Source organism: Mycteria americana, chromosome 18 (assembly GCF_035582795.1).
Source record: "Mycteria americana isolate JAX WOST 10 ecotype Jacksonville Zoo and Gardens chromosome 18, USCA_MyAme_1.0, whole genome shotgun sequence".
Taxonomy (NCBI): domain Eukaryota; kingdom Metazoa; phylum Chordata; class Aves; order Ciconiiformes; family Ciconiidae; genus Mycteria; species Mycteria americana.
In genome coordinates, this window is record NC_134382.1 from 5,087,589 (window position 1) to 5,113,937 (window position 26,349).

Genomic DNA, 26,349 nt, shown 5'->3' on the forward strand with positions numbered 1-26,349 from the left:
AGTTTTTGAAGGAGTTATTGATGATCACATACAACTTTCTTCCAAATCAATGACAACAAATTCCTATATACCTTACATTGTCACTGGAGACATAAATCTGATCCCTCTAAAGCTTACAGAGAAAGTTCTTTCCAATTAAATTGCAAGAAGATGAAATTCTTGAAAATGAAAACTCTGATTTTTGCCAACTGCAAATAAAACAATCTTTTTAGTGTTGAGCTTGACTTTATACAATTTTTGGCTAGCTCAGGTTCCACAAAATTACAGACCAGAAGCCAAATAAACTTCTACTCTGGCATTTAATCGATTGCCAATTTATTTTTTGAGACTTTTAAAAAAGAATTTTTGGGACTATGGCCTGCTTTTCAAGAGAAAACATAAGGTAAAAGTTGTGTTTTGGGACTACTGCCTGAAAATAAAGTCTACCATTACAAGGAGGGTTTTTTCATAATTCATTTAGTCATTTAACTGCAATACCCACTAAAAGCCAAGCAATACATATTAAGAGGTTTTGTTGTTTGTTTGTTTGTTTTTCACACACAAAAAAAATTCCTGACAAATACCTCAGAAAAATAAATTGTTCTATAATTTTCTGGGGGTTTTTGGTGTTTTTTTTTTTTAATCTATGAACTGTCTGCAACCACTCAGAGAAAATGTTTCTAACGGGCAGTCTGAATGGGCCACAGATGTCGATTTATAGAAAGCTTTCTCTCCTCCCATTCAGCAACTTTTCTACAGGGGCAACACATTTATCAAGTGTGCTGTTTTGTCTTCCATAATGTCACAAATCTTAAAACATAAAAATTAAAAAAAATCTTACTTGTTTTGCCCAAGGACTGTACTGTCAAATACAAAATAAACAAATTAACAGGATATTTATGAGGAACGCCTTACTTCCTAAGGCTTACTGAAAACAGATTGTTCCTTCTGAAGGCATCTTAAAGTTTTAAGTAGCTAAATAGACATGCTGCATTCAAGCATAAGTATGTATATCAAACATACTGTTGGATATTTTTAGAATATAAAAATCCTGTGATTTTATTACGCTATTTTTAATCATAGTATACCATCTCTCTAGAAAAGGGACACTGAATAGTCAACAATTCATATAACCTTCCTCAAAAAGACAGTCTTCCTACATAGGATTAGTTATACTTCTCCTTTCTTTCCTGAAGGACCCAGAGAGGAACATAAGAGAAAGACAGGATGAAATACTAAGTTAAGCAGCTTAAAAGCAAAGTAGCTGTTATGTCATTTGGGTTTGGGTTTTTTGTTTGTTTGTTTAAATATAGAGGCCAATCTACCAGCAAGTCACACATACAACACAGTACTTATTGTAAAAGAGCCTTCCAAAGAAGAAGAAAACCTTTTTGTCTCTCTCTGCTATACAGTACCTCTAGCATAGATTTGATGCTCTAGGTTAGTCAAACTGGCTGTACTCCTAGTTCTAAGGTAGACAAGAGGAAGGCCTGGCAGACAGGAAAGACAAAGTTAGCAGATAAGAAAAAACACACAAATACAGGTAGACTCTTCCCCATCATGCATCAGGAAAGACAGACAGCTGGCATCATGCAACCTGTGTATGAGTCTCTACCCATTTGCTTACACTAAGTTGGCATCTGAATTGCTCAAATTTCTTCCAGAAGTAACACTGGGAGAAAAGAAGCTGAAAAGACCTGCCACATATCAAGGGCTATTACTTAGAGAATTGTTTCACAAATATAACAGCATTTTTTCCAGCAACTCAGTCATTTAGGTCTTTGGGAGTACAGAAAGAAAAAGATCACCTCTGAACTGCACACACCCTAAACTCAATACTCTTATTTAATCTTTGCCAGAATAGTCACTCATTAACTGAGAAAGCATGACAAAAAAAAGAAAGCAGACCTAGCAGTGCAGAGTTCTCACTCAAAGCTAAGTAGCCAGAAAGGTTTTTGTTTAAAGAATTGAACAGAAAATAGCATTTTTGTCTTTTTTGCCAAATATCTCTAACAATTCATTGTATGCTATGAAGACCAAATACTTATGTTTGTAGTACATTAGACAGATGACTGTGTACGTCAGACTGTTTCAAATAAAGTGTGATTAATGAGTATCATACTCTGCCCAAAACCTGGTGGATCCACTGAAGAACCCGTCCAGTCTTCTGAACTGATTACATTCACTTCTTTGTCCTGTTTACAGTAATCTTCCATCCATGACTGTTTGGTACATGTGTATTGTTCTAGAGGAATATAAGCATAGACAGTAAATGTCTCCAGGGTGGCAGTAAACTAAGTAATTGAAAAGTATGTTAAAATCATAACACTAAAGTTACTCCACTTCAATGGCAAAAGTTTTACTTCACTGCTTTTTCTACGAGCCTCTTACATAAGTTAAAGACAGCAGGTCATGAAATCACAGCATTGTCTTCAAAACAAAATTTTTTTATATTCTTAAGATTTTTTTTTTTTAAACTTTGAGTGGAATTCCATGTTCTTAAGATACTCCCGTGGCAATGTAAGAGCTCTCCCTGAGGAGCCAATTAACCTTAAATATCTTCATGTTAGGAGAGTTTCTAATTTTTTTTTTCTTTTTAAGAGGTACATGCACATTCCCGCATAAATATCAAGACACGAACAGAGTCGTCTGGCACAGTATTAATCATAAACTAGCCTTACTACTTGTTATCACCAGTTAAAAAGCATCATGGGAACTCTTAGGAACCACTGATTTGCATCTTCGCCTCCCACCTTGCTTCCTCTTTCTGCCAGCCCCACAGGCCTTGCGGGAGAAAGGAATGAATATTCAAGGAACAAGAAAGGCTCTTCTCTTACATTTGCAAGCTCAGCCGTTTACATTTTTTTATTATGACCATCAAATTATTCAGATTTGTATACAGAATAAGCAACAATATTTCTGGGAAATGCACACAATCGTAGTCTTACAACACAGAAGCTTATATGAAGTTTGAGTTAATGATGAACAAATATTTTGATTTCCTGAGGTGGGAATTGACAGCTCAGGTTTTCAGAGACTGCAGAACTGAAATGAGTAGCTCCCCACTATGCCTGTCAATGTATTGAAAAATGATGAGTTTATCAAAATATTTTTAAGTACTGTAAAGTATGGAAAGCTTTAGATGAAAGCCTGTTTCTGCTCAAAAATAAATTTTAAGTAACATATGAATTTGATAGAATTCATATGACCAGAGAAAAAATTCCTACTAACCTCTAAAATATGTAGCTCATGTCTTTACACTTTCACAGTATCTGATAAAATACAGGCTGCCTAAATGGACACCTGTGTACAATATCATGTGACATATCCAGGGACTTGTGCCAAATCTCCCTCTCTCCTTCTATGGGACCCCAGCAGGACTCAATTAGAAATGTCTGTCGTTTTCAGTACGGTGAAAATTAGACTGTATAGTGATGCTCACGGGGAATGCTCCTACATACCCATGAAGACAGAGGTAATGTTTATATCCAAACGGCGTTTAGCCTTTACTTCCAGCTTCAGTCGGGAAGGGTGGAGGCGGCTCGAAGCTTGTTGTTGCCAAGAAACTGAACACGGCCATGGCTCAATAAATGGCTCCCAGCCTGAGAACAAACAGAAAACGTCACGTGTATTACACATTTGAAGGCCACATTGAAATGCTGTTTACATACCTAAGTATTTAATAATGCAACTTTAATAATGAGATCCTTTACTTTCAATCTGCGTTCAAGATGAACTTGTAAGCCTACAGATTTAATTCACTAGCTAATACAAAGTTGCTCCAGCTCCTCCATTTGAACCAGTGTATACGCTACGTAGGGTCTTGCAGAAATATCTTAATTCCAAGGAAAGCATTAGAAGGCAATTCTAATTGAAGTTTCATATTGAAGTTAGCTGGACCTAAGTTCTCTGAAATAGTTTTGAAAATTAATTTCACACCATAAGTTGGCCTGCTACTCAGTATCACAAAAGACAAAGGTCTAAAAGCTATTTAAAAAAACCCCACCTTACATATTTTTAAAAAACAAAAAAACTACCTTGTTATTGACAGGTAATTCCTAAGGTTGTGGCCACCAATTTTATAACAGAAAATTTAGTTTCTCAATTCAGAGAAAACACACAAGTAGATTAATTCTTTTGTCAGTGGCTGACCTGTATTGAGGCATAACTTGCTTTTTTATATCTAAAGTATAAATTATGATGGTGGTCTTATGTTAATCCATTGTCTTCAGCCTAACCGCCTACCCTCATGCGCTTTTCTTCCCTGAAATAAATAACAAATTGAATGCATCAAAACAATTCAATACTAAAAAAAGAGAAGTGAATACAGAGACAGCAAGTTATGTAACTGTCATGGTCTCAGCAATCTCTCTACTTTCCACATCCCTCCATCCAATATCAGTTAGGATATCTTGCCTGGGATCAAATGTCGCATACGCACACACACGATCACAAAAGTCAACCTTTCACACTCCCTTATATGCACTTCACATTGGGTGAATTTCAGGCTACTGTAGTAGGCAAGGCTGTTTTCCTGAACATAAAGAAAAAACAAACCCCCCAGTATTTCACCTGAAAGCTCACGATTGTAATAATCTCCAGAGAGGGTAAAATGCGCGTAGCCTTCAGGGTTGGTTCTCAAATGTTGGAGAAAATTCAAACCTGCAAAAAAAAGTGAATGTTATACTAATGTAAAACAATCAAGTTTCCTGATTTTGTGAACTGTTAAGTAAGCGATGGAAGGTTTTGTCTTGTCTTATAAATTGAAATGGTACAAAAAGCATATCGTAAATACTTTTCAAATAACATTTATAGACAGCCATGCTTTACAACACAGAGACTCCCTAGGGTTCTGTTCAGGACAGATTCCATTTGTTATGTGGTGTATTAAGGGGAAACCAGAACCTTAACCCTACAAAGACTGTAATCTTCTTAAAAACAAAACTTAAAAACAAACAAACAAAACCTAAAAAAAAAAACCCAAAAAAAGAACCCCCAAAAAACCCAAACCCCACACAACAAGCACCACCACCACAACACCTTCAGCTGAAATTTCACAAGTCCTAAGAAATGAGCATGGTGCTGAACATACACAGTAACTGACAGTAATTTTATGTAAATCACTCAGCAAAACAAGATACCAACCTGAAAAGGTTAACTCGGCAAGGGGAACGTCACAGTCCATGCAGTCATCAATAAAGCAAATGCATATACTTTCTGCTTTTATTTCCACTCCAGAGATGAACTGAAAAGGCACAATCCCCTGGCTATCTCGACCAGAAGAGGTCAGGGAAACCGATTTCAAAGGTTCGGCATTCTTAAATAACCAACTCGCTGCTTTTTTCAAGTCACCTTAGATAAAACCAAACCACCAGTCAATCATCATCTACTTTCTCAATGAAATGTACTTATTTAAAAAACATATGGAAGCAAACTAATTCCCTCTCTCTTAAGAAGTATAGCAAGACACCAACAGTACCTTGAATGTGTTCTATTTAATAACATAAATATGAGAAGATTATAAATATACTGGTATTTTCTAAGAATAAGAAATGTGTTTTGAAGTTTGCAAACCAAGTGGCAATGTAATATAAACCTATATTAATACTATGAATGCCTCTAAATAAGGTGGAAAACATGACAGTGCTAAAGAAAAAGAATCACTTGTGTTAAAGCTTCATCTTCTTTTCATGTATTGCATGTAGAAGTAGGTAAAATACATTATTCAAAAAGGGAGAGATGAAAAGAGGTACTCTGAAGAGAAAGAGATAGATAATAGCAAGAAACAGGTATACCACTAAAGAAAAAAACCCCCAAAAACCAACAAACAACAAACCAACCCAAACCCCCAAACAAAAATACACTCAAACACCCCACATATGACATCCCAAAAGGCAAGAAGAATCTTTGGGGAGTGGGTTCGACACAGTAGTAGAACAGAAAAATGAGAATGCTTAAGATTATATGCCAACACAGAGCCAAAGTAAAGAAAAGTACTGCCTGTGCATCAGCTACCTCACAGTCTGGAAGTTTTTACTTAATTGCAAGTTAGGTAACATGAACAACCTGCAAAGCCAGCTAAGAATATTTGAGGTTACCTTGGCAGATCAAAAGAGCTTTACGACAATCTTCCATACTGAATCCCAACTCCTGGAGGCGAGCCAGCTGCACCTCTGTAATTGAACAGTTAATCAACCATAAACCCTTGATAGTTACCGACTTGTTTTCATTTCTAAAATTAAGAGATATCTGTATGAAAAATGGGGTTTTGTTTCTTTAAGAGTGCAACAGTAGAAAAAGCATATGATTCGGCACTGCTTTTACAAAACAAACCCGAAAAGCAACCCCCCAGCCCATAATGTTTACATTCTAGAATATATGGGCTATTTTTATTCTCCTACAGGAAGCCAACGTACTCCATGAATTTCAGTTGGGACTAAGTTTTTTTTTTAAACCAACCCTTCATTCAGAACACAATTACTTATTTACTTTGAACTCCCACAAGGCTCTCAAGTGCAGTAGCAGAGAAAAAAGCCTTTTTCACTAGTGTGTATTTCCTCATTATTGTCAGGCAGTGGTTCTGACCACACGCAATTTTTAGTTTGTAAAAAAGCAATGTCACCAAAACAAAAGATTGCTAGATATGAAGAGATAACTGGCAATTTTGATGCTTTCAATTTCACTATCAGTTTAATGAGTTTGAAGAGATTGACCCTCTCCTCCTTTAAAAGTTGGCTACCTAAGTACTCCATCATGATGATTTACAATGACAAGCAATGCTAAATAAAACTTACTATAAAACAACCCACTGTCATACTACAAGCATAAAAAACCAAAAACAAATCTACTTTTTTTTTTATAGTATCATCAGTATAATGCCATCATCAGATAATTCAAATCAATGAAGGGTTTTACGTGATACAGATATCAACATCCTTTGTGGTTAGCGTCTAATCTAGCTTCACACTGCAGAAACCTTCTTTAGATATTAAAAATGGCTTCACTCCAACAGTTAAAAACATACCAAGAACAGGATCCAACACACGTTTGGATATCTCTCTGTTTTCATGTGTCAAGGAAGAATTCTCATTCACCAGTGCCAAACTAGAAGGATTAGCAGTATTTTCAGCAATCGATACAGTCGAGTCAGGCATAGCTGCACTAGTCTGTTGAGGAATTGACTTTGCAATTGCCAAGAACAGTTGAACATCATTGTATGACAGTCTGATATCCAGTGCTTGCAACTGAATCTAAATGAAAAATTAAAAAATAAGATTCAGTTACCCTTTTCCACATATTTTTCTTGTATACTGTGGATATTAACAAAGCTTTTCACAAAGGAAGACAAAATTTAATATTAAAATATGATGACCACCCTGTTTTAAAGCTCCAGTACTAAAATTACCAAACTTTTTATTATTTACTAACAACCATTAAAAGCATTATAGATTATATCTATATGCAATATGTATTATGCATTAAAAGCATATATCAAGAAAAAAAAAATTTCCTTTGGTATAAGGGTAAAAAGAAGTCTCTAAACAGATTTCCCCTCTAATAAACGAGATACAGAAAATAAACATTTTTCTTTCAGTTATTAGTAACTATCTAACACATCTACATTATCAGCCCACTTTTTTCCCCCACTATTAATCTCTATAATATCTCCCAGAAATAAATCCTTTGTTACCACTAGGACCACTTTCTGCATGCTTGTTTCTTTGCCTTTTCCACTTCAGGAAAAATTTATCTTATTCTTTTCTTACTCATTTGAAAGTATTCTACCGAATCCTTGGGCATAAAAAAATATCTGTGCAAGATCATGACCTAGTATTCTCTACTGCGTATAGTTTTATTCAGGCCTTTAATATTACCTCTAGAATAGGAGGAAAATCCTCACTATTGAAAGCATCCAACAGTCCTGAACCACTTGGGTAGGAAGCATTCCCAACAAGCTCCATCTGAATTTGTACTGGATCAATAATCGACAGTGCGGTCTCTTGCTCATTTCCTAACCGGCATGAAAAAACCTAAAAATTAAAAATGGTTTTAAAAAAATTAGGAACCAAGGGAACAGGCCTGGCAAGAACCTCTAAATCAAAGACTGACTCTCTATCACAAAACATGAACTATAGTCAAACTGTTCTCTACAGATAATTCCTTTGTCAACTTTAAGACAGCAGAGATTCCAAAATCTTTCCAGACAATTTATTCCAGTGCCCAGCTATGCCGTAAGTTCAGGAAAAGAGATTCTGATATGCAACCAAATATTCCCTTTACTGCTAAGCTTAACTCTACTACTCCTCCTACCACAGATGTGGAAAACACTTTGTTCTTTGGTCTACAATAACCATTTAGGATTTACAACATCTCTGCACAGCCTGTTCTTCTGAGCAAGTTCTTTTAAACTTTCCCAATATATTATGTACCCCTCAATTCTGAGTGTTTTTGTTGCTCTCCTCTCAATTGTTCAGAGCTTCTTCAGCTCTGTTTCCCCAAGACCGGAGGTCACAGCACTCCAGCTGTGGTCCGGCTCTGCTGAAGAGGATGCAAGGATCACTTTACATACTCAAAATTCCTACTCGCAAAAGACCCCTACTTGCATGTTCCAATGGCATGATACTGCTTGTTCACCTCAAGTCAGTTACGACTACAGCTTGCAGGCCTTTGCTGACCACGTGGGCTTCTGTCTACCCAGTCACTTCTCAGCTTTCAATTAATTTGCCAGTTTATGACTGGAAGCTAGATTAGTAACTAGCAATATTTTGAGATTATAGTCAAGTGTTTCAATGTCTTAACAGGAACAATATAAAACCATTCATAAAACTGCTGGAGAATGAGAGCATTTGATGAGGAACTAACAATCTTCAAAAATCATCTGTGGACTACTCCTGTTGTATATATATTTATAGTAAAGTGTCTTCACAAGCTTCTCTCATTTTACATGTTTTACAAAAGCAAATTTACTTCTTCTTACCTCAATGCCAAACAAACTACCAGAGAAAGGACGATCTAACAACTTGGGCTTGTAAGTGAGAACAGTAGTCCCCTTCAAAATAATTGCATTGGTATCGAAACAAGACATGTCTTCAACAACCACAAATTCAGTTCCTTAACAAAACAAAATGACAAATATAAACAAGGCAATTGGAAATACCATTAAGGTATTTTAAGCATCTGTAGCAGGTTTCTTGATTTTCTGTCCTTTAAAGGACCTTTTTTTTCCGCTAGCCCAACACGGCTTTTAATCAGAAAAGCTCCTAAAAAAGCACCAGAGAAGAATACATTTACCTGTCACATTAACCTTAACTTCCAGCTGTTTTTCTGTAGACACATGTAGCGATGAACGTTTTGTAACTACTCCACTTTTCACTGTTTTTGGAACTACAGCTGTTTCACTGCTATAAGTTCGTTGCCGGGAAGAAGGGTGATTTTCTCGCTTTTTGCTATCTCCAGGAGTATATAAAAAGTCATGAACAAGTAACAACCAGTCAAATATTAGAAATACACGAAGATTGTTCAGAACAACTGTGAAACTGGAGGAATCCTTAGTAGACCTTTTAAGAAGAGAGAAGCATACATATGAACTTTAAGTCTTGCGTATATTTAAAATGATGCAGAAAACTATCGGTATCTAACACATAAGAACTATATGGAACTTTACATGGATACACTTAGTTTACAGAGTGTCTGGCCTTTAAAATACATACATATATATGTATATATATTTGAATAGATTGAAATTCATCAAGCTGCTGTACCCACAGAAACCCCACAGATCTTAACTGCGTGAATTCTAAGCTGTAGTGACACAAAAGATGAATTGAAAAACTCTATGTAACAAGAAATTAACTTATAAAAGCTCCTTTAATACATTTACTTTATTGATACTAATTTGCAAAGTCTCAAATTTTAAAATGGATCTTTTTATTATTATTTTACATCTGTTCAGTATCAAACCTAATGTACCGCGTGTGAAATTTAGACCTGGCTCCATAACCCTCAGATTAGACATTCAATGTGTTTCCTCTCACACTCTGACAGCATTTTGCAGCACAGGAAGCTTCTCTGTCATTTAGAAAAAATGCTAGCCTTACTGAACTTTTAGGATCACATTTTGAATATCTGGCTAGGAGGGATAAAAGTGTTTGGCTTCATGATCTGGAATACCAATTATATTTGGTCATGCTAACTGGAAAATAATCTAAGTGCTTAAATACCATGAAACAATTTTATATCCAACACATTCTGAACTATAAAATCTCTAAAGAACTGTAACTCCTTTGTGAGAAGCAGCCTGCCTGCATTGCTTCCAATACTAAAAGCCTTTAACCCTCCCTGGCTCTCCAGGATATTTCCAAAAGGCACGAGCCAGTATAATACTATCATTGAGCTCTGCAAAAGCTTACATCTAGTGCCAAGGATGCTCTCACCAGTAAAAACATAACACATGCTTATGTGGCTAAAATTTAAAAGCACAACAGTTGGGAACAAAATTCCTGAAAATATCACTCATAAACCAGATTAGGCTACAGTGTGCAAACTAACCTCCAATCTAGGCAGATACTGGATCAACAGTTACATGAAAACCTTTCTGTCCCCCCTGCCTTGGTAAATCCCGTGGCATTTTAGTTTTTATTCAAATCAAAATCTGGTTGTCTTTCTGAACACAAACTTATTAAGTACTTAAAACCATCATGCATTATCCAAATCTATACAACAAATTTCTCTCGATTGCCTGAAGTTTGTTTGGTTGGTTTTTATGAACAAATGTGTTCAAGATTTGCTGTTGGACTAAAACAGTCCACAGCTCTTTTTCTACATTACTCCTGCAACTGCTTCAGAAGGTATCATACTTATAAAAGAGTTAGAAAGCTGAGTTTGGTCAGTCAGCCTGATCAAAAGTGAAAGCAACATCGCTAGTCATCTCACTTCACCGTCTTTCTTGTTAGTTAACATCCCTCAACAAAACACCATGCTGATACAGGTAAATACTGACATTATACTCCCGTCTTCAATATGAAATGAGAACGAAACAGATATCCACTGTGATGCCTTTAAGCATTCCAAGAGGTTTGGACAAGGAAAAATAAACAGGGCAGGATAGAATACAGAAGAGAATGTAGAGATTGTTTTTTGAAAGAGGTGCCATTTCTGTACTTATTTGATTCTCTCAGAAAGGCAAGTGAGACACCTACTGGAAAACAGCTTTTGTGCAACATATATTAAAAATTCTACAATATGGTTTTATGCAAACACACAAGTGATAGGCCAGACTTAGCAAGCTTCAAGCACTACTGATTTTAATAGGCCAGAACGTCATCCAATACATTACACATTCAAACCTAAATTTCTTTTATTGCAACAATGGGGGGGGAATCCAACAACCTTCAGTTAATTAATAACTGCAGATTTCAATCTATCAAGTATCACTGACCACCCCAAAAATGTCTTCAGATCTAAATACAATGCCAGCAAGTTTATCTACATTAATAACAGCTGTACTAAAAACAAGACAACCCTGGTCAACTATGTCATTATTAAAAACAAACAAACAAACAAATCCCAGAATTACCAACCTGAAGTGCAATTCAATCTGGATTGCTCCTGGACTACTAGTATTCTTTGATGACTGAAAGATGCAATTGAACACATTTGGCGTGCCTACAGCAGACTTCTGTCCAGCATAACGTGTGTCAAATGCCATCATGGAATGAGAAACCAAATTTACAGACTTTGTTCCATTTGAAGAGCTTTCAAAAAGCAACTTGGATTTCTTAAAATCAAACCTAGGAGAATAAAAAGCAAAGCAATACATTTAAGAGTCTTGTAGCTCATTTATTTCTAGAAGTCACTTCTTTTAAAAGTATGCATGGTATACTGCTGGTATCTTTTATTTACACATTTTCTAAACAATTATAATCACATCTCATGTCACAGAGATAGAAAGGAGATCTATACTGTATGTAATAATATTTTCCAGTGATACAGAAATTTCTGGATTAGCAAAAAACTAAAACAACATAGCAGAAATCTGATTTTTTTACAATTACCTCTCAACATTTTCTTAATTAGAACACCATTTGTCTTGGGCAATTCAACTGATTACTCAACTGTGATTTCAAGGACAACTTGAAAGACACAGATGGTATCTTTTGAACAGTGTCATTCCCTTTCATCTTTCAGATCAGCTGAAATGCTCAATTTGGACTAATTAAGAAATTATATTTCATTGCATTATTAACCCATAATTTCATGTATTATGCTAATTCCTGTCCTATAATCTCTCAGATGAGCACAGAATTTAGGATAAGGTATTCAGTAACAAAAGAAAATTCATACCTGGCTAAAGAAGTGCATCCATCTTTTCCTTTTGGATCCATCAGTTCCAGACTCACATTAACCATGTCAATGAGGAACGACATAGAAGTATACACTTCTCCACTCAAAACTGTCTGAAAGTGGAAAACACCAACATTCTTTTTAAGAGCACCTGTTTAACTTTCATTCCTGAATTTTATTTCAGACAAAAGCAAAGAGCTGTTGTGTTTCTCCTTCAAAGAGTTTCATTAACCGTTGCTGGGCAAAAAAGTTACGTTTCGCAACAGTGCAACTTTCAACTTGAAAAATGTCTATTAAGCATTTTCACTCTACTGTTCTATAGCTTCTTTGTTCTCAACCAAAATGTTGCTGTTGTCATCCTCCCAAAAAAACAAACAGCCAACAATTCTTTCAAACTGTTTCAGGTAACTTCTATTATTAAATCGGGTTTGTAGTTTCTGAAACTTTTTTTTTTAATAGTTTTAGGTGAAAAGCCTGACATGAAGAGCATACTTGTATGAGGAGAACCTTACCCATTCTTTCCTCAGATCCTAAAGAGAATCCTAGATGCTTCCTAGCAATTTTTCGCCGTGCTGTGGTCACGTTTGCTTCTTAAGCAAAGATTACAGTCATGCAACATAGACAATGCTTAGAAGCCCCACAAGATCAAGAGAAAACATGGTATTCAACAACTTCCCTTCCCAGTAATAAGGATAAATATTGATTATTTTCAGGTGCTGCCCACACTCTTCCTGAAAGGATAGTGTTTGACAACAGCCAAACAGGCAATACTTGAGAATCTGCTAAAAAAAAAAAAAAAAAAAACCAAACCAGCTCAGCTCTGCTGTAAAGCTTTTATCACTTGGGACACCATGGGAAAGGAATCATCGCCCTGCACGTGATTACAGGATAATCTTCACGTCCTTCCAAAAAGCTCCACTCAAATGGAAAAATCTTAAGCTTGTTAATGTACCAGTAATATACTGCAATAGCAGCTCAGCTTAAATACTTCGGGGGAAAAAAAAGTACAGTTTTCATAGATTTATTAACTCTTCTCCACTGATACATTTCAGCAGACCCAAAATGAACTAACAGATACAAGCAATGATGGCTGTTTCTCACACGTCCCTTCTGAAGGTTAGAATATTGGAAACATGAAGCAATCGTAAGAGCAAGCCACAACGGTAAGCTGAGACAAACCTGAATTCACAGGAGTATCTACAGACAAAAAGGTTCCTTTGCTGTCTGTCTACCTAAATTTTCTTTTTTTTTTTTTTTTTCCAAATATACCAATCCACCTGGTAAACTACAAGAAAATAACAGATATTTAGCCTAATCAGCAAAACCCCCAGACATTTCAAGACAGAATTTCAACTGTATATAGCTCCTCTTACATGAATTCTTGGATCCTGCAAGTCATAAGGCCTCATGAACTCTTCTATAGGCTCCCCAAGGTTGTTCTCCAGCAGTCCACGTATCAGTTTATACTTATTCAAATCCAGAGAGCAATGGACTGATGACAGATTGCCATGGATCGATATGTCTGCAACTGCATGACTTAGTTCTCTACAACAAAGGAAAACACCTCAGTATTTCAAGGTGCTATAACACAGCAGGCAATACTTTTAAAACACAATAAAAGGCATCTAAAACACTGGCTTTAGACCGACAGCATAAAGTGATCCTGTTTAGATAAACTCACTTGTCTAAGTTTCTCTCTACTTGTAACTTCAGTCTGAAAGGTTCTGTTAATAGGCTTCCTCCTGTCTGCCTCACGAAGTAAGATGGAAAGCTCAAGTCCACGCTTGTATCTTCCACAGCCTTTGAATACCCTCTCTGATACCTTTCCGCAGCAAATATGTCCATGTCCTGCAGATCAACCACAATGCAGTCTAAGAGGCAGATGTGATCCTCTGCAAGCGCACAGGAGATAACATTAAAAAAGAAAAAAAAAGAATCTGTACAAAACTAATGCAACTTGCTTTAAAAAGAAATCTAGTTGCTCCTGGAAGTTATTATAATTTTATTTTTTTTTTATTCACACTTATCAATACCTGTAACTACCAGATATCAAGCTCATTCACGGGTAAATCTAAACTCTTATTAAAAGTCAAACTATACTACTTATATGTCTGCAATATGCACCTCAAAACATGCCCAAATTGCAGGACTGTTCTTCAGAAACTGAGCTACAATTCCCTAATCTTTTAAGCTGCAAAAATCAACCCTGAAAGCAAGAAGTCATTTCTTTTTAAATCTACCATCTTTAGACCCAGAGCCTTACTTTTCCAGTGTCACATAAGACACAAGCAATATTGCACTGCATTATTTTACAAGGAAAAAGAAGAGCTATAAGGGGTTTCTACTATTTATCACATACCTGGGCTGTCAGGGTTTGGTACAACAGGTAGCTTTGATTGTTGCCCTTGTTGCTTACTCAGTGTATTCAGCATAGGCTCACTCTTCAGCCTAGAAATGTTTGTTCCTGATGATTTTTTCATGAACAAGCCTTCCATCGCTACTTTTGATTCATCAGCACTTGTTGTTTTCTTCATGCTATGTTTCGGGGTTCCCACAGGAGACGAAAATTGAACTGAATCCTGCTAATGAAAGAAATTTTGTAATTAACAATAAATTTTTAATTTAAATTCTAAGGAACCAATACACCAAGGTTCAAGCTGCAACAAATTCCTGTCAAAAACCTAGTATTTTATTTGAATGCCAGTATCTTTTACTGTAGAAAGACCGCCAAACTTTTTTCCTATAACCTTAACAGATTAAAACATTTTCTTTAAAAAAAGTTTATTTCAACAACATTTTCAAAAAAGCTGTGAAATCTGTTCAATGAGAAATTAATTCAAAACCACTGGTTTTTGCACAAAACCAAAAAAACCCCCCATGTAAATGAAATTAATACAAAATAGAGGAGTAAGACTGTCAAGATATCAAGCATTTCTGTAGAATAAAGGTTGTTAAATATTTAAAGCTGTTTTTCAGAACATCTTCGATGATAAAAGCAACATATGCTGTTATTTCTGCAAGATCGTATCAGCAACTTAGTATTTTATTAGACTATGTGAACAAGCACTTCTATACATGAAGTTATCATTTTATGCACTTTAAATACTTCAGTCATCATACTGAAATGTGTCCTAAAATTTTTCTGCAGTAGCTAAGTTTAGGATAGAATAAATCCCTACCCTTGTTAAAATCCCCACAGGTGAAAAAAGAAAAGCTGATTTATATTGATGCATAACATTTTAGACATTTCCCCACCACCACACATCCAGTGGAAATCTTACGAGCTTTTCCACCTTCATGATGCTGTCTAGCATCAAAAACCTGCAAAGGGTATAGTTCGCTAATAAATTAGTCACATCAACATTAGGAATTTGTTCTCCCAAAAACATATGTCTGGTGGAACAGGTTTACACACTACCTTAATACTCCGAAGCCAATTTCAGGGTTCATGTAGTCTGTCCTGATTTAAGTTTATTAACCTCATGTTTCAATTTTACTGAGCTTCACATGCCCTAGCAGATAACAATCATCTGTCTTTAGTGATCCACTTGCCCCTCACTCTGGGATCGCTCACTTTACCCGTGACTGCAGTATTGTTACAATCATTGCCCACCTTCTTTCTGTATCTCGCTTCTGATGTCACTGTACAATCCTTACCCATAAACTTTCATTTCTCATTCTAATTATTAATCTTACTTGCCTTACGTGGTTTTAAAATATTATTTATTGGAAAAATTCATTGCAGCCATGATCGAGGATTTTAACATTAAAAATTTGAAGACATTAACATTCAACTTTCTACTGTAAAGACAAGACTGAAAAGTACATGCAAAGAAAAGTCATCACATCATCTAGAAATCTATGAATTTATGCAATAAATCCAAATTAATAGCTCCTCAGACATGCATAAAGAGCACACTGCAACAAATTTAAATCCAATTCTTACAGAATTCAGCAGAGGCTTTAGAACAGAAACATTACTTTTAACATATAAAGGAACTTTTAAAGTGCTAAATTCCACAAGAAAATTTCCTTTTTTTAATGAATGAGCAGCACCTGAACACTTCTATAAAGATGTGAAATACCTCAAATAAAACTGCATCCTTGTATGCATTGCCTTGTAAAATCAGATCCTCAAAAATAAACATAGGACAGAGAAAAAAATGAAAACAAAACAAACCCCCAAAACCCCACCTGATCCCATTTCAAACCCCCAAATTTCTACAGTGCTACATAACACAGTATTTATAAGTTGAAATAAAATTACTATGCACACATCCTTTCTTTTAACTTCTAACATTAATTTAGGAATCTACCATTTACAAACCTTTAAATACATCAGCACACTAGAGTACAAAGACAACTCAGTATTACAGTCTAATGTTTCCTTACAGTAAAGACACTGGTAGGTATAAATCAGAGGGAGGTAACAGACACACCACAAAACTGCTGCAGCAATTTAGTCCACCTAATTTCTATGCCCCTTTAAAATGGGGTTAGGGGGCTCCCAGAACAACTACCCATTTTCTTGCATAGGTTAGATATAGAAAGCCATCCAAGATGGATCTTCCTTACCCCAAATTTTGTAGTTGCACCTCTCAACAGCAACATCAACTATTCCCTGTCCTGCACCTAGCCTTATTGTTCAAGCATTCACTGGAAACCCTTTCATTAGGTTTAATGAAAGCAACTACAAACACTCAGTTTCATTAAGAGCAGAAAAAAAAAAGAATTAAAACCAGTTCTGTTCTCCAGTGTGTTCCAACAAGTCTCAGCCAATACAGATCTCTATTTTCTGCTACTCACACTTCTGAAATTTTGTTTGGCAAAGAGTTGAAGAAGCTACTAAAGAGGGTTAGCTGAAAACCCATTATGCTCCCACGTTCAGGCGTGCACCCAGCTAGGTCCTGCTTCCTAACAAGGCCAGTTCTAGTGAGTTCCACAGAACAGTCTCCCCTCTGCCCTGAAGGTCTCCGAAAGCAAGCCCAGGTGCAGGCACAGAGGGAGCAGCTGGGTACAATCAGCAGCAGCCCAGATCCAGAGGATTACCCAGCACACTACCATAGACTGTTTCGCTACTAGCAGTACAAAGCATATATATATAAAGTAAAATGTAAGAATCATTTCCCATTTTGATATAGAAATAAAATGCACAAAAACTAGAAAAACCACAAGCTGCTAAATTAAGAAGTAATGCTCTTACCTTGTTCTTTAATGAAAAAGTACCCGGCATACCCGCAAACAGAAATCTGTTCTTGACTTTCAGTTTTCCAAGATTAGCCACAATAAGACTATTAGACTTTGAACTTTCAGGTATAAGCAGAACAGGAGCACCAGCCTCAATATCCAAAAGAACTCGGGAAGCTCGCTGTGCTTTATCTCTTACCTGGGAAGAGCAAAAATTCATTAAAAAAAAAATTTTAAAAATACAGGATGTGGATGATTATTTCACACTGATTAGTACTGAATTCAGGAACACTATTCCTTGATTTACAAAATTAAGATGTGATAAAATTTTATAAAAAAAGAAAAAAGAACTCAAACTCTTGTTTTAGGTGGAGAATAAAGGCTAGGTAAAAAAGGACTGTGATGCAAACAGAGCACACCTGCGCAACAGGTGTAGCAATCAGGAGTGAAGCACACTGTCACCACCGAACTAAGAGGCATAACAGACACTACTCAGCTCACTACTCACTGAAAAGATTACTTAAGAAAAAAATTATTTGCAAAAGGAAAAAAAAAATTTAGAACAGATGTTTCAAAATCAGATTCAAACTTCCCAACTGATGCACAATGAAGCATTTTAATATATGCAAGTATCAACTGTCTTTCTTCCAATTACGAGAAGCGACTTTTTAAACAAGGCTATTACTATTAACTACATTCATGACTCCCACACTAGGTTTTGAGCAAAATAGGCTATGACTGTCATGACTATTTATATACTCTATCGTGTAGAAGTTCAGCATCTCATTTTCTCAGTCTACCAGCCATTACACTCAATCAAAGACATACACCTGAGTAGAAAAGAAGGACTTCTCACTTGGTTCTCCTTATGCAGGTATTACAACTACCTGGTGAACAGTGGAGAAAAAAGCAAGATAAAATCTTGAGCCCTTTTTGTCCAGCATCACAAAGATAGGAAAACACCTGTATCAGTGCATGTGGCAGGATCCAGGTGACAGTTTTAAGTAATGTGCAAATCTGGTATTCTACACTTTCAAATAGCAGCAGGATGGTCCTAAATAAGGTCTTTTAAGTACAAGAGGAGTATGAGCAATCTCCACTAACATCAGAACTCTAAAACCTCCTGTTCATTTCAACTCACTGAGTTGATGCTTTAACATACATTTTATACTGCATTTCAACTTCCAAAAGTAGGCTATGAAAGAACAGAAAAAACCCAGACATACTGTTTGTCCTTCAATTGCTGCTCTTTGCCGCCCCAAGACATCCTGAAGCTGAGTAAAATGTTGGATGAAAGACACCACCTCTGCCTGGAAACGCTGAGTATGTACGTACTGAACAGATGCCATGCGTAGAGTGACACGAATATCACACTCCCTCTGTAGCAGTGGATCTGGCCTCCCGTATCTATGATAAAGGTTGAAAGTAAAATTTAGCTATCTTTGCTACATTTTACAAATAGTGCTATTCATTTTTTTGCATTCAAAATAATAATATAGAGGATTTAACTGATGATCACAGTATATAAATTAAAACTATTTCAATTATAGATATGAAAAACTGGTTTTATATTAATTATTTCTAAATTACATATATTTAAGTGCTACTGAGTTTTAATTAAGCAAACAGGAAAATTCTACATTTGGAATGTACCTCTAATATCCACATCTAACAGATAGACCTTTGGTGATTTTATGCATCTGAGCAGTGGCTTATAAGGTAAGTACTCTACTGCATGATAATATGTAGATTCAACTCTGAATCAGTGTGCTGTTACATTTTAAATTAATTCCATAACATTACTGGGATAATTTCTAATCTGATTAATTCTAGTGGGTGGAGGAGTGGGTGGAAAAGCATGAAACATCACAGGATAAGAACTATTGCTTTACACAAAGAACTTCAAGAGTACACTATCACAAAAGCAAACCCTTAATTCCAAAATTAAGGAGCAATGGAAAATCTATTTCATCAGTTGAAAACCTCTTCCAACTTTTAAAAAACAACTACTATTTTATCTAGGAACAAACTATCACCCAAATACTTTCAAGAACAGCTTTAGAGGGAAATAAAAAACTACTTTTCCTGATAAGCCATGTACATTGCAGTACAAAGAAAAGCTAAAAATCGTAAGTTTATGACTGAAAATGTTCAAAGTCTCATTTACAAGCATCCAAAGTAGAATCATGCAGACCTGACAGCTGTGGGTTTTTAGGGTTTGTTTGGGTTTTGGTTTGGATTTTTTGGGGGTGGGGTGTTAATGGTGTTAATATCAAGTAACAAGAAGTTTAAATTCGTACTTATAGACTTGGAAAATTAGTGCCTCTTCACCACTTGTAGTGAAACGTTCTCTGTAAAATTCTCCATGAGCTGTAAGATCACTTAAGGACAGACTTCCAATACTTCCTTGCAGGGCTAAATCTCCCTCTGCAAAACAAAACACAGTCAATTAGGATCCTCAAACACAGATAAGTTACTGAAACCAAAATGTTTCTATCAGTGGGATAAACTCATTACAAGTAATTAAATAAATCACATTCAATTAAACATCAAACCTCATGTTCAAAGAAAATCACATCTTTCTGCTACAAAGTTTGTATTAACCCAAACGTAACTCTATGCTTTACATACATAATGTGATCACACCACTTCGATTTGTGAAAACTTAGATAGAACTCTTTTCTTCTCTAAAACAGTAATATACACTATTGTTCTGCTCTCTGAAAGTAAAGTATTAAAATCCTAGCCAATCTCAGCAAAAAGGGTTTGACAACTGGGAGGGATGCAAGGATTTAAAATCAAGCCTGGAAAAGCAGAGGAAGAAGCAGTGGGAAGAGAATGTGCATCTTCCCCAGGAAACAAACACACAAAAGACCCAATGAACACCAAAATAAAAGCATTTCAAATCACAACTCCAGTGCACACCTCCTTTTATTTTAAACTGCATACAACGTTAGCCCTCCAATCTACTCACCAATCACTTCCAAGTGAGCTGCAAGTTTTGACACACTGGCTTTAGCAAGCTCACTAGTTGTCTTATTCAGTACTAATGATAAAGAATGGACCTGGTCAAACAAAAAGGAACAGGTTGGTGTTAAACAGTATGACTTCATAGCTGGAACGTCTTGTCAGTTTTTTTCAAGACAATTGCACTGTAACACGTAAATAGCAAACAAGAATTATCTGACTGGGAGACAGTGGAGGAAAGTAACCTTTTTACTTCCTTGTTTGCACATTAACGGGTCTCCCAAGCAACTTAGAACTATCAGGTCACCAACAAATCCTAGCACTGTTATCTTCGTCCTTTTCTCTTTCAAGGTTTGTCATTTTTAAGTTAGACTGCAGGACCTCTGGGCAAAGACTATCTATATATACATAATTTAAAAAAAAAAAATACATGTTTATACATATATATGTATAGACACACATATATATTTATAAAAGTATATACTTCTTTTTTTTAAAATAAACTCCATAGTACCTAGACCAGCACAGTGCCAATTTCAGTATGTCAGGTCTTTAATATTGAAGCAACCTTATTATTTAAGGTATCACAGACATTTAGACTGTGCCCTGTGTTATCCCAGGGACATAACAGTCACTGCCCACAAGACTTACGCTTTCCTTAGACTCTCAGGCACAGAGCAGACTGGATGGGGCTGGGGGAGTGGGTGTCAAACTCTACCCCTGAGAGCTCCACTGGATGAACATGGAGCACTCTACTTCAGCCTCCCTTCAAGTGGCATACACATGTTTAAGGAGGGTCACAGAGCAAGGGAGCCAACCATTTTGCAAATGTTCCGCTTTTCTCTAACTTCTGCACTTTTTTCTTTAACTACATCTACACACACTTGAAATCTGTTTCTGAATTTATGCGCATTCTCCACTAGAATAGAAAACATTTGATTTAAATGTCACCTTAAGTTTCTATAAACCAGACGTTTTATGACAGACAATCCAATTACTATTTTGCATCTCAAGTATACCTTCAGATCCAGCTTAGTGTTTACAGGCTCTTGGGCTTGAGAAGCTGACAAGGTATTTATTTCTGATTTGATTGTCTGCTGAGTATCTTCAGGTTGCAGCTTCATAGCATGGTTATCAGCAGTGGATCCAATCCCAAAGAAATCCAGTATCACTACCCAAGTTTGCAAAGTTATTAAGACATCTAGACAATTAAAATCAACATCTACACTACGGTTAATTTTGTTATAGTGAGAAGAAAATTCAGGATGTTTCCTATCCACTAGAAATATATTGATATGAACCAATGAATCATCAAAGTTACTTTTTCCACAGGGCAACTTGGATCTGTCTGCTGTTGGAGAAGGAGGTGGAGTCAGAGGATACTCAGAATCAGCATCTTCTTTTTGCTTCTTACGGGAGGCACAAACTGGTCTTTGGTATAGCTGAAAGACATTAGGTGCTTCTTCCATATGGGAAGGTAGGGAGCGTGGCATATCTGGATATTCTACATTGGATACCGAGGGACAAGACTGTGAAAGATATTCCTTATGTGCTAAACTGGATGGCTTGGGTGCTCCACGGGACACCATGAGATTCTTATACATCGAGTCTGGGTTTTTTTCCAGAAGATCTTCCATTAGCAGAGAACGCAAGGCAATCTGAACAGACAAAGTCTGAGGATGATCTTTAGCAAACTCAACATCAAAATCCTGAAACTTAAGACTGACAAGGCCTTGTGCACCAAGTGTAAGATCACCACTTAACTGAACCTGGAGCTCTGAGATATGAAAGTTTGCTTGAATCTGAGTAAAAGATTTTGTTTCCCTGATAGCTAACGACTTGTTTTGAACAGAATTAAAACTAGAATGGCTGAATAAGCCATTTTCCTTCCGTTCACTTGAGAATTCTGTGCCTGTACTATGAAGTGATGCTGAAGGAGAAGTATGACAAGTTGAAGATACAGAAGTGGCTTGAAATTTGTTCAGGTCTTCACTGTAAATTATATTATCCAGAGTCTGAAGGACTTGTTCATACACATGTTTTGCTAACACCACCTACAATGTAGAAAAAAGAAACAATCATCACATTAGAGCTCTCTGTATTAATAAAATCAGTACATATATTTTAAAACTCACAAGTGGAAAGACTGTGGAATTTCAAAACGGACAAATTTTAAGTTTGTCCACGAGTAAAAAATAATCCAGAACAAAGTACAATGCAAATTTGAGCAAAACAATTCTTCTGTATTAGCTCTGTAAGATGACACAATCTGGAAACATACAGGATAGGATCCTAGAATAGGATACCTTGTATTCCTAGGCAAAAAGTATCCACACAGAGTTAGTTAAAAATAATTCACCATACAAACTAGCCTTAATTTACCATGCTGAGATTATACAGTAATATATGGAAAAAACATTCTACTTAGCCATCATCGCTTGCCTCCTTACCTGAAACTTAGAAGTTTCAGTTTCCTCTATTTAAAATCTCTGCTCCTGCAGAGATTTTTTGAAGACATTAGCATTTTAATTCTTAGTTTCTACTAGAATTGCAAATAAACATATTTGGACAGTGGCATTTGGACAGTGACACATTTATTTTTCCTTCTGTGATATGTGTTCAGGGTAAGTAAAAGTTAGATTAAATTTTGGTCGTTGTTATTATGACTTAACACTGCCTCTTCTAACCACATGTATACGGATCTGATTTCTAAACTACCAACATGTTAAACCTGAAGATATTTGCCTGAAAAATACTTATCTTCTGTGCAGGGAAATACTTGTATATTGATAGTGGAAATACTACATTACTATACCTGAAGAGGGTTCACAAATTTCCCTTCAATCTTCATAATGCTTGATATTCCAAATTCTTCATTACTCAGAGGAAAAGTTAAATCCAAATCTCTTTCTAGTGGTATCTTTTCCAATTTAAACTGGATGGTGGTGTTATTCAGAATGTGGAAAGCTGTTAAGAGAAAGTGAAATTAAAACAACATTATATGAAGTGAACTAATTATCCTATAAAGACTGTACAGCAATGCTAAATAAGTACATATGGCTATGTTTTGTTAAATTTCTGCCAGAAAGGCAATATTCAGTTTTTGCTTAGGAGACTAAAAATGGATGTAAATAAAATAACATGTCCATTGTAATTAAAATTGAGCAGTATATTTCAGGAGGATGGATGAGACAGAATAGACAATCAGACCTATGGTCAATACACATTTTTAGTATCATCTACTACTCATATTAAAATAATTAAGAGTCCTCTGATTAACATACCATGGCCTTTATGTAATGATTCAAAGAAGTCATGACGAGTAAAATGGGATTCTTCCTGACTATTAATACTGGCAGGACCTGAAGAAGAATGCAGCCCATGAGATATTTCACTTGCAGGCTCCTTCTTGCTTGTAAATTGACTGCTATTTAAAGAATACATTTTAATGTCTTTAATTTCAACTTGCAGTCTATCACTTGTAGATTCATCTTCTCCTGGTACAAAATTCTGAATAGATATTTGTCCTAGATGACCTACCAGCAGTTCAGAGCTACCAGGCTTCCGAGGTATTGAGACAATCGGTGATTCAATATTTACATTTAATATAAGCTTAATAGTATCAGTTTTGAGAGGCTGTGATCCAAATGCATAGCCTTCATTATCTTCTAAGTTGGCAACATCTCTCGATCGTGGTGTCGTATCAAACAAAGAAACCATTTCACTGTATTCAGCAGTTTTAGTTGCCAAGACTGTAGTAACTTTTGAAGCTGCACTTTTCAGCATGCTGCGGAAATTCTCTTCCAATTCATCCATTGACAAAGTTAGTTCTTTCAAAAATTTAGCTGAGTGGTTGTAGTGTAAGGAGGCCATTTTGAGGTTGAGAGAACATTCCTCTTTTGACTTTTCTGTGAAAGTGAAACTTAAAGCATCTGGAAGGCTATTTCCATCATCAAGCCTAAAGAATAAAGATTCAAAGTAATCTATATCACCAATGAGATTTTCATACCTTACTGTATTCCCTATGCTGACAACATACTGGTTCTTAACACTATCTTGTGTTAGGTCCATAAGGTGAAGGCAACCAAGAGAGCCATTTACATCAAACTTACTACACATGGAGACATTTACTTTGGTGCCACCAATACTGGCTGTTGCAATTTTTCTCCCATATTTTTCTCCATTTGTCATACCAACTGTCCTGAGGAGGAGTATATTTAACCAGTGAATATCAACTGCTACCTCTGTATTCTGTACATAAGTAGACTGGAAGGTTTCCTGCTCCCTCCAATCTCTTTCCAAGTCAGTTATTAAAGGCTGAGGACTACAATCTTCTTTCTCCTTCGGGAAAGATTTCTGGAGAAACCCAATCAGTTCAACAATAGTCTCTGGATTAAGGATGATATCCAGGTTGTTCACCTGTACAGAGATCACCTGCAGACTGCTATCCAAATTCATTGACGGGCATTCTGCACTCACAAACTGATACTCTAATTTTATCAGGGACTCTTGATCTTTTCCATTGTTACCAGATGAAGTATTTGAGGCTGTAGTGCATCTCTCTGCCAAACTAGCTACATCAATGGGACGTGCATCATATGGTCCATAAACTGGGGACTGAGCCCTGCTGTCTCGAAGACTTCCTGTTGGCACATCAAAACTCAGATTCTTATGAGAAGCCATCAAAAGATCAAAATCTGTTCCGTATGTTTGCATAGTATCAACCAGTAACAGGCCATGAACAGTCAGGGACACTTCTGCATCATACGGCCTTTTCACAAAATGGGCATTGGTGCCAAAAACCTTGAGTACAGAGATGTATCGTCCATTACTTTCAACACCCAACTGCATACAGTTTACTTTGAATTCAGCCAAAAGCAGCTGAGATTCAACAAGAACTTCCCTGGTATGTTGCTCCAGCATTACAACACTCTGTGTTAGATTCATTACAGAATCATGCAAACTGCCAAGCTGCTCTACCTCGGCAAAAATCTTGTCTTTCCCTAAATGTAGTGCATCAGAAGATTTAGTTTCAGATGTACTCAGCTGTGTACAACAGTTCTTCAAAGCCGATATTTTGTCTTCATTGATATGAATTTTCAAGTCTGGCAGAGTGCCAGACAAGACAGCTCCTGGGTATTTTGGGTCAGAGGTGTATATCAATCTGCGCTCCAACTGCAGGTGAACATTGAATTTTTCTACCACATGAGTTGGACCCACATCACTATCTTGAACGTGTTTCCAATTGTCTTTCACTCGGCCCACCATGATCTGAAGGTCCATAAATGAAAGTGTGTATCTCTCATACATTTTTTTACTCATTAAGTGTGCTTGTAGCTGCTCTTCACTTATTTCTACTCCAGTAAATTCAGACATTTTGATGCCACTATTAGTGTTAGATTCTGGTGGTGGAGTATTGGGAGGAGTTGCAAGAGGTGTTTTATATTCCTCATCACTCAATTCATTGATTTCTGAAGAAAAAGTATCTGCGCTCCTTTTAGATTCTTCTGTGGATTAAAAAAATAACAGTAAACAAACAAATAAACAAAAGTATTCTCCTCCCTCCTTGGTTGTTTCCCATCATTACCTGATCATCCTGTCTGAAGCTGTATTTTAAAAAAAAACACAACGCATATCTGGTACTGTCCTTACCTCCTTCCACTGTCACTTTTTTTTCTCAACAGGAAATCTACTACACTTCTTTTACATGCATGCAGATGTCAGTCACAATGCATTATAGAATCTATTAAAAGACACTATTGTCTCATTTTTTAACCCACTTACTATTTACTACAAGATTTACTTTTCACCAAGTTGTTAAAAAAAAACCCCAGTACTCTGCCTATGCAATTCTTTCAATCCTCAAAACCAACT

General features: G+C 36.2%; 1 protein-coding gene across 6 annotated transcripts in view; it reads right to left on the reverse strand.

Moving 5' to 3' along the window:
* Positions 1–26,349, reverse strand: part of VPS13D (vacuolar protein sorting 13 homolog D) — a 111,721-nt gene that overhangs the window by 67,233 nt on the left and 18,139 nt on the right. For 2 of the 6 annotated variants that reach the window (XM_075520735.1, XM_075520734.1), the window contains exons 19-39: positions 23,760–25,982; positions 23,291–23,442; positions 21,495–22,529; positions 20,483–20,573; positions 19,809–19,935; positions 18,735–18,915; positions 17,525–17,707; positions 14,681–14,903; positions 14,003–14,213; positions 13,695–13,866; positions 12,322–12,434; positions 11,559–11,768; positions 9,271–9,536; positions 8,957–9,090; positions 7,854–8,009; positions 7,004–7,229; positions 6,078–6,152; positions 5,125–5,331; positions 4,552–4,641; positions 3,441–3,581; positions 2,102–2,224 (exon numbers count right to left, since the gene is read on the reverse strand). In XM_075520735.1, the coding sequence (XP_075376850.1) occupies positions 2,102–2,224; positions 3,441–3,581; positions 4,552–4,641; positions 5,125–5,331; positions 6,078–6,152; positions 7,004–7,229; positions 7,854–8,009; positions 8,957–9,090; positions 9,271–9,536; positions 11,559–11,768; positions 12,322–12,434; positions 13,695–13,866; positions 14,003–14,213; positions 14,681–14,903; positions 17,525–17,707; positions 18,735–18,915; positions 19,809–19,935; positions 20,483–20,573; positions 21,495–22,529; positions 23,291–23,442; positions 23,760–25,982 (6,339 nt within the window). Of the gene's footprint in view, positions 1–1,394; positions 1,470–2,101; positions 2,225–3,440; positions 3,582–4,551; positions 4,642–5,124; positions 5,332–6,077; positions 6,153–7,003; positions 7,230–7,853; positions 8,010–8,956; positions 9,091–9,270; positions 9,537–11,558; positions 11,769–12,321; positions 12,435–13,694; positions 13,867–14,002; positions 14,214–14,680; positions 14,904–17,524; positions 17,708–18,734; positions 18,916–19,808; positions 19,936–20,482; positions 20,574–21,494; positions 22,530–23,290; positions 23,443–23,759; positions 25,983–26,349 lie in introns of all 6 variants that reach the window. The other 4 variants (XM_075520733.1, XM_075520732.1, XM_075520736.1 and 1 more) reach the window with 4 other exon arrangements.